This window comes from Prunus avium, chromosome 1 (assembly GCF_965620075.1).
Source record: "Prunus avium chromosome 1, drPruAviu1.hap1.1, whole genome shotgun sequence".
NCBI lineage: Eukaryota > Viridiplantae > Streptophyta > Magnoliopsida > Rosales > Rosaceae > Prunus > Prunus avium.
In genome coordinates, this window is record NC_142284.1 from 61052320 (window position 1) to 61061959 (window position 9640).

Consider the following 9640-nt stretch of genomic DNA (forward strand, 5'->3'; position numbering starts at 1 on the left):
ATGCTCATCACCAACAACAAACATGCTCATACAGTAAAGAGCGGTTATTAGGCCACTTTGGAATACCAAAAACTTGCGCACTCTTCCACTACATCTGGGCTTCTACGTCCCAGAAGCTTTGAAAACATCTTTGGAAGTTGAAAGTACCACTGAAGATGCAGCTTTTTTATGGCGCCTTGCTAAGAATATCCTCCCTACCCGTGATGTGCTCTTTAAACAGAAGATCACGCACAAGGTTAATTATTTTTGGTGTATTGACTGGGTTGAAACACCTTTACATGTCCACAAGGATTGAGAGGCTTGTTCTCCTATATGGGAAATTTTGGGATGGGATTCATGTCTTGCTGTGTTGCCTGTTACTGATGCCCACAACTGGTGGTTTGCTACTTGGGACGTCGCTCCTAGTGATCAACATTCCTTATTTGCGACTATACTTTGGTTATTGTGGAATGTTTGCAATTATGTTCTCTTTGGTTCTGAGGTGATGCCCCATGCGCAAAGAACTATGATGTTGAGTTCCAAAATATCCTTTTATTTCATCAAAGGCGGTCTTTTGTGCCGGTTCCTAAGAAGCAATGGCAATCTCCTCCTATTGGTTTCTTTAAACTTAACGTTGATGGTGCAATCAATATGTCTTTGGGGACACGAAGTGTTGGTATGGTGGTGCGTGTTTTAGGAGGTGGTATCTGTGGGAGCGGAATAATTCCGTACCGATCCGCCACGTCACAGGATCGGATTGAGGCACAACCCAACATAGTCTTGGATGGGCATTGGCTCAAATGCGGGTTCGCATACGTGAAACACAAGCTCGGATTGGCGTCGATCCAATGTGAGTTCATATGCGCATAAGCCCAACGAAAGTTCATATGGGCATTGGCCCAATACCAGTTCGCATGCGCACAAACCCAATACGAGTCCGGATGTGCACCGCCCAACACGGGTTCGGATATGCACCACTCAACGTGGGTTCACAGGAGCATTATCCCATATGGATTCGTACACAAGCGACTCGACGTGGGTTGGTGGGTATGTTCAAACGCCCGCACTCCCCAACCCGCATGAATCGAGAGATAACATGAACACAGTTAGGAGTCGGTAACGCACAACTCTCAATTGGTGGGTTCGTGGACATAAGACGGTTTTAGTGAAGCTTGCATCCCAAGGCTGGCATCAGGTATAAATGCAAAGCTTCACAACCAGATGAGGGGACGATTTTCCAATTAATTGAAGCACCAAAATACATACAGAAATTGACTTGAGCGTCGGAGTATCTTTTGCAGGTACCCAACCCTCACTCATTTGATTTTGGAGGAGTGTTGCTTGGAGACTCATCAATCCTGAGTGCGGAGTAAAGCCAAGAACCTGTGGAAACTATTCTTATTGTAAGAATTTCTGCTCCAACAGTTGGCGCCGTCTGTGGGAACTCTCGCAAAATTAATCAATGGCTGAATCCGCACAAGACACTCCAGCCCAGTCTCGTCCTCGATCCGCAGATGTCAGATCAAATTCCCAGGAAGCAGAGCCCAGTCTCGCAGCCATCCAGTTTAAGAAGATAATGAAAGAGTTGCGTGAAACGAGGAAGATGGCAGCCGAAGCTTTGGAGAAGTCCAAGGGCAACCATGCGTCGCGTCCGGAAGGCCTCAAGGGGAGCAAAAGGAAGGAGAGGATAGAATTATCAGATGGAAGTTCCACCGAAAGTATCCATTCCGATGATCAGCAGAATGACCATGAAGACCACCAGGACCAGAGGAGGGAATTGAAAAGGTCCAAAGACAGCAAGCTGCGGAGACAAATTGAAAAGATTGTGAAAGGGTACAAACCACAAACACCTGCCGAATTGGCTGTTGAAGCTGCTAAAGGAATTTGCAAATCACCCTTCACCAGTGATATTCTGAAAGCTAAGAAGCCCGCGAAGTTTACTCAACCCAAATTCAAGTTATTTGAAGGCGTGGCCGATCCCATTGAGCATATCTATCACTTCCAGCAGCAAATGGTCCTCGAAAGCGAAGACGAAGCGTTGTTATGCAAACTATTCCCATCTAGCCTGTCAGGGTCGGCCTTGACGTGGTTTAGGCAGTTGAAGCCAAGATCCATCGGCAGCTTCACTGAGCTTTGCGAAGCTTTCATATCCCAATACGTGTGCAATCAAAGGAGAAAGAAAGACATCACAACGCTGTTCAGCACAAAGCAAAAGGCAGGTGAAAGTCTCAAAGATTATCTGAAGCGATTCACGGAGGAAATGTCTACTTTGGAGACTTACGACTCACACACTGCGTCACTGGCATTCCGCGAAGGGGTGACGCCAGGAACAAAAATGCATAAGTCCCTGGTCAAGACACCACCCCTCGACATGAGGGAGGTTTTGGCTCGAGCTGATGGAATCATCAGACTTGAAGAGGAAGAACTCGCTCTGTCAAAACGCACCGCCGCAGCCATTTCAGCACCAAAGCACCCGTATGAGATGATCCAAGGGCCGAGGACAAATTTTCCAAATGGAAGTCTCCGCAATCAAGCAAGGACCAATTCTCCCCCAACCAAACTGACTGTTAGTCTGGCTAAACTTTTCCACGAAAACAAGGGAAAAGGGATTTTTCGAACGCCTCCGACATTACGTGAACCACCAGAGAAACGAGACCGAAGCAAGACTTGTGCACACCATAACGACTTTGGCCACACCACCAACGATTGCCGGAATCTTAGGTATCAAGTTGAAGCAATGCTAAAAAAGGGGATGCTTTCGCAATATCGAGCCCAACCAGAAGATAAGTTGAAGGAGGAGCACGCGGCCGAACCAGTGACCAACAACGTCGCCACTGAGGAGGGACTGTTGGAAATCAATGCTATCCATGGCCGACCTCAACCGCCATAAGGTCAGCTAGCTCGAGCCCGAACCGAGAAAAGACAAGCTGAAAAGATAAGACGTGTTTGTGGAATCGCTTCAGCACCACAATCGGCCCAATCATTGGAGAAGGTCGGGATCATCTCATTCACCCAACGAGATCTCGAAGGAATCCAATTTCCTCACAACGACGCACTGGTCATAACTCTTCAGATTGGGAACTCGAAAGTCAAGAGGGTTATGATCGACGGTGGAAGCAGCGCAGAGGTAATGTTTTTGAACACTTTCAAGAGAATGAAATTAGACGAAAAGGGGATCAGGCCCAATCCTACACCGCTCTTCGCATTTGACGGCAGCAAGGCACGAGTAATAGGAGACGTGGCATTACCCGTCATAGCCGCTGGGAAAACCCTTTTAGTGACTTTCGTGGTGGTAGACGCTCCGAGCGCCTATAACGTGATCATGGGAAGAGATTGGATCCATAGAATGGATGGAGAGGCATCAACTAGGTGCCAAGTGATGAGATGTCTAACTGAAGATGGTGCTGGTACTATCGATATCAAAGGGGATCAACTTGAAGCCAAAAAGTGTTACAACATAGCGACTGACCTCAAGAATGCAGCCGGGGCACAGCCGCAACAGAACCAGCAATTATAGCAATTAATGGAGGACCCACCAGCAGAGCAGGAAGACGATCCAAAGCCCCCCACAACTGAACCACTAAGGGAAGAAATACTGGATCCTTCTGATCCCAATAGAAAAGTATTGGTGGGCTCCCTCCTATCCAACGCCGAAAGGGAGCATCTCATCGAGTTCCTAAGGAATAATAAAGATGTGTTCGCATGGTCACATGTGGATATGCCTGGAATCGATCCTAGTGTCGCGTGTCACCGCCTGAATGTGGACCCTAACCACCCACCGCACCAGCAGAGGCAAAGGAGGTTCGCGCCAGAAAGAAATCAAATCATTAGCGACGAAGTGGACAGACTTCTGGAAGTTGGGTTCATCCGCGACGTGTGGTGCCCGACATGGATTTCTAATGTGGTGGTCGTGGCTAAGAAGAAAGGAAAATGGCGAGTTTGTGTCGATTACATCAATCTAAACAAAGCCTGCCCGAAAGACTGTTACCCTCTGCCTAAAATTGATCAAATGGTGGACGCCACGGCCGGGTATGAACTTCTAACTTTTCTTGATGCTTACTCAGGGTACAACCAAATCCCAATGGCAGTCGAAGATCAAGAAAAAACAACTTTCATCACCGAGCGTGGTTTGTATTGTTATACGGTGATGCCATTCGGTTTGAAGAATGCAGGCTCAACGTATCAATGGTTGGTGAATCAGATGTTCAAGGATCAAATTGGAAAGACAATGGAAGTTTATATAGATGACATGGTTGTCAAAAGTGCGGTGAAAACCCAACACATAGGTCATCTTCAGGAAACCTTCGAGGTGCTGAGGCGATATCGGATGAGGCTGAACCCGACCAAATGTGCTTTCGGTGTCTCATCAGGCCAATTTTTGGGGCACATCGTGAATAGGCAGGGCATTGAGCCAAACCCAGAGAAGGTGGAGGCATTACGAGGCATGCCAAGCCCGAAGACTCCAAGAGAAGTACAAGTGCTGACAGGGAGGGTAGCGGCATTGAGCCGGTTCATCTCACGTCTGTCAGACCGATGCAAACCATTCTTTCGAGCAATCCAGAATAGGAAAAATGAGGTTTGGGGGCCAGAGCAGGTGGAAGCTTTTGATCAACTGAAACGATACTTGACAAGTCCCCCGATCCTAACTATACCAAAGCCTGGAGAGATGTTATATATGTACCTTGCCGTAACCGAAGTGGCAATAAGCGCAGCATTGTTCCGAGAAGAGAGCTACCTCCAGCAACCTCCTGCAGAAAAACTTGTCTTGGCATTGGTAGTAGCCAAGAGGAAGCTTCGACAATATTTCGAAGCTCATACCATTACAGTGCTCACAAACCAGCAATCATGTCCAAGCCAGATCTGTCGGGAAGAGTCACAAAATGGGCAATCGAGTTAGGAGCATTTGACATCAGATACCAACCAAGGACATCTAAAAAAGGACAGGTAATTGCTGATTTTCTCGTCGAATGTTATCCCATAGAAGGAACGCATGAGAAACAGAGTGATACGACGGAAGCAGGGTGTAACGAGGCAACACTGTGGGAGTTATATGCAGACGGCTCATCCAACCGAGCAGGGGCTGGGGTCGGGATTGTCCTTTCTTCCCCAGAAGGAATAGAGCTAGAATACTCTGTTAGACTAGATTTCCCTGCCTCAAACAATGTTGCCGAATATGAAGCCTTGGTATTGGGATTGAAAATTGCCGGACTATTGAAAATAGATAATTTGAAGGTATACAGTGATTCCCAACTCATAGTCAATCAAGCAAATGAGGAGTATGCGACCAGAGATGAAAGGATGCAGGCGTATCAACAGCTGTCAAAGTGTCTGTCTCAACAATTCAAGAAGTTCGAACTAAAGCAGATTTCGAGAGAGCTAAATGAACGGGCGGACCGGTTGGCATGTGCGGCATCGGCCTCGGCTTCAGGAGAGGACTCCACAAGGGTCGTGTCTGTGGAATGTTGGGAAAGCCCTAGCCTAGATGTTGCTGAACCTCGGGTTATGCAAGTTGACTCAGAGATGACGTGGATGACGTCAATAGAAAATTACCTAACGGCAGGAACGCAACCCGCAGATCCAGTTGAAGCCAGAAAACTTCGGATGAAAGCTGCCAGGTACACGCTCATAGAAAACGTCCTCTTCAGGAAGTCTTTTTCAGGTCCTTATCTGCGTTGCCTAAGCCCATCCAAAGCAGAGTGGACCCTGAAAGAGCTACACGAGGGAACTTGTGGCAATCATTCTGGAGGGAGGAGCTTGGCACACAAGGCGATAACGCAAGGCTACTTTTGGCCTTACATGGCTCGAGAGGCTGAACAATTCGTGCGGAAATGTGATAAGTGCCAGAAACATGCGCCTATGATTAGGCGACCTGCCGAAGAGCTTAGTCCGATTGTGGGACCATGGCCATTCGCCCGATGGGGGATGGATATCGTCGGACCGTTGCCAACTGCGCCTGGGGGCAAAAAATACGTTCTCTTGGCCACAGACTACTTTACCAAGTGGGTGGAGGCTGAAGCATATGAGACAGTATCCCAGACTGACGTGATAAAGTTCGTCTGGCGCAACATCATTTGCAGGTTTGGGATACCCAGAGCCATCATTTCAGATAATGGGACTCAATTCAACAATCGGAAGTTCAAGAAATATTGCATGGAGAAAGGGATCATTCAACAGTTCTCGTCCCGCAGCTATCCCCAAGGAAACGGACAAGCGGAAAAAACAAACCGAACCATATTCGATTGTCTTAAGAAAAAGCTTGAGCAGCGCAAGGGTAAATGGTTTGAGGAACTCCCAAATGTGTTATGGGCGTACCGAACCACAAAGCGAAAGCCAACGGGGGAAAGTCCGTTTTCCTTAGCCTACGGAAGTGAAGCTGTTATCCCAACGGAGATCGGATTGCCCACAATCCGAACATTGGTGGTGGATGGTGGGGATAATGATCAACAGATTGCTCGCAACCTAGACTTGATTGAGGAACATCGAGAGGTCGCAGCATTACGACTAGCAAACTATCAGAACCAGGTCGCTAATTACTTTAACAAGCGGATCCACCCGAGAAGGTTCAAAGTTGGTGAGTGGGTTCTCAGGAAAGTAATGGAAAACACCAAAGATTTAAATGCAGGCAAGTTTGGTCGTTCATGGGAAGGACCATTCGAAGTCACCGAAGCATACGGAAAGGGCGCCTACAAGCTAAAACGGGTTGAGAATGGTCAGTATATGCCACGCCCTTGGAATGCAACTCACCTGAAGAAATATTATGTTTAAATTAATCTACTTGTTCATCATCCCACTTATATTTACTAAATAAAATCCGCACTTCCCATTCAAATGCTGATTCACGCACTTGGCTTAAATTTGTTGCAAACTCAATTGTGTTTAACTTATCATCGGGGTCCATGCCGATCGCAACACTACCCCGAGGTGACCAATCCTCTGGGGGCAGTCAATTGGATCCATGCCGATCCCAACACCCAGAGGTTACCAATCCTCTGGGGGCAATCAATAGGGTCCATGCCGATCGCAACACTACCCCGAGGTGACCAATCCTCTGGGGGCAGTCAATTGGATCCATGCCGATCCCAACACCCAGAGGTTACCAATCCTCTAGGGGCAATCAATAGGATCCATGCCGATCGCAACACTACCCCTAGGTGGCCAATCCTCTGGGGGCAGTCAGTTGGATCCAGGCCGATCCCAACATCACCCAGAAATTACTAATCCTCTAGGGGAAGTCGATAGGATCCGTGCGAATCCTAACATTTCCCTAAGGTTGTCAGTCCTCTAGGATTAGTTAGTTGGGACCATGCCGATTCCAAGATCGCCTTGAAGGAATTTAAATACACTTAAACTTGCACACATTGTGGGAAACCGAATGGGAAGTAGAATCCTTCCAACTTTATTCAAAAACTCAAAGATACAAGAAATCACAACAGGCCGTGGGCCGACGCAAAATGAAACAAACTAATACTACGAAACAAAAGATTACACAATTAACTAGTTGGACTTACCCCACTAGAGCCCTAGTGAGGATCGGGCATTGAAACCGAATTTATTACCACTCCCTAAACTCAATTTGTCCCTCTTGGGAAGTTATCCCAATCAACAAATGAATAAGCTGCTTTGGCTTTGTCGCGAAAATAGCTGACCCCTTGCTGGAAGCCGTCACGAATCCCTTCAGAGTGAGCGTGAGCCACGACACGGTCCACATCTGCCAGTTCCCTTCTAAGGCGAGTCAAGGTTTCCATTAGTAAGTCTCTTTCCCTCTCCATCTGATAAAAACTTGTCCATGGAGAAGTTTCTCTATCCCTATCAGAATGCAGGTGACGATGTCCGAAACGTGACGGCCCAGGGTCGTCCCTCGTAGAGTATGAAGGGCCAGCATCACCTCTGTTCAAGCGAGAAGGTTTGGGACTTTCTCTTTCTCTTCTAACGCAATCTGGTGGGTGCCCACCACGAACCGAAGGAGAGCCAGAATGGAATCCGCATCTGTTGTCAGATCCCGACCGAGTCCTGGATTTACATTCACGACTAGGCAACGAGTTCGGAACCTCGGAGCAGTCAGATGACTTTGCTGGCGAACCAGTTGAAGAACCCCCACCAGAGCGAATCTCTACTCCTCTAGCACCTCTTCTCTTGGGAGAACAACCATTTTTTGGGATATCAGCGCAAAGGCGGAAGCGAAGTTTTAGCCTACGCTTGTGAGCCATAGCATCCAGGTACTTGAACCCCGTCCTCAGGCATTCATTTTATAGCATCAGTTGAAATACCATTGGTTTAGATAATTGTGTAGATTTTCGAATTCAAAAAGTAGTTTTATCTGGGAAACCAAAACTCCAACCTTATTTGATTTTTGAAAAAAGGATAGCGTTATCCTGATGAACTCAACACGTAATATAAGATAGGATCGGAATAGATGTGAAACTTAGAGTGACCTAGACGAATCACATCTAAGGGAACCCAGGGTGAGGATGGTTGTGCTCATTTTTTGTACTCACCCAAATAGGAGAAATGAGTTAAGCACATAATCAAAGTAAACCCAAGCTTGGGTGTCAAAAGGAAGTAAGTCAAGTCCACCCAAGCCCGGTACATTCACATAAGATTTAGTACACAAGTTCAACCTCAAGACAAAATACATGCCACATAAGTAAATACTAAACAGAATAGGTGTCTCACACCAAAATTCGCTACACCAACCCGGAAGCCTACTCCCCGATCTCGTAGTCGCGAACAGAAATGTCGTGACTCACGGCGGAAGGCGCGGTATCATCAGAGTCAGGAGGCGCATGATGCCCTACAGATTCAGGAGGAGGAATGTCTGTGGGGATCATCCCGAATATGAACTCGTAGTCTGCAACACCAACTCCCATCTCTCCGTCATAGGCATCAGGATCAGCCACGACCCTATGGTGGGTAGGCTGCTGCCCCTGTACCCAACCGAACCGAAAATGTTTGGCGGATTCCTTGAAAATTTGAGAGCAACATGCATCGTACTGATCTTTTTTCTCCTTTTCAACACGTCCCATATCATTCTTCAGCTGCTCTATTTTCAGTAGATCGTCCTTGCGCTCAAGGTTGAGGGCTTCGATTTTGTCAGAGAGACGGGAAATCTCACCCTTCCCTTTCGCCGATGCAGCCTCACTTGCCTTAAGTCGTTGTCCTAAGTGTTCGTGGGACTTGCTCAAGTTGTCTAACTCGTCCCTGCGCCCTTGAGCCCTGGATAGTTCAACCAAGCGAAGTTCAGCCATCTGCAAAGCATTTGTAAAAATTAGTTAGGTGAGACAAAATTCAACTGAAAATTGAGGAATGCAAAGACAAAACATACCGAGATTAAGTGGTGAGCCTGCTGGAGCGCAATGTCACGATCATCCATATCTATCAGTTCCTTAATGTCTCTTGGATGAAGGAGACCACCCAAAACGGCATCGCAAGCCTCAGGATCATGCAAGAGTCCTTCATTTGTCATAAGACGCTTCCCGTCTGACCTCTGAAACTTGGGCCTCCATACCTCACCATCAGTAGGAATGAGGGGTTCATTATCGAGATCAATATCCTCAACAGCCAAAGGCGGAGTAGAGATGGCCAAACCGACTCACCGAGGCGCATCATGATGGGATCGGCCCGAGGATGAACCAGGAATGCATGCGTCTGCAAGATCTGAACT

The 9640-nt window shown here is 47.3% G+C and overlaps 1 protein-coding gene across 1 annotated transcript; it reads left to right on the forward strand.

The window, feature by feature from the left end:
* Positions 1-3079: 3079 nt before the first annotated feature.
* Positions 3080-3496, forward strand: LOC110765693 (uncharacterized). The gene has a single exon (XM_021968895.1). It carries the CDS (start codon positions 3080-3082, stop codon positions 3494-3496), a length of 417 nt encoding a protein of 138 aa, XP_021824587.1.
* Positions 3497-9640: the final 6144 nt, after the last annotated feature.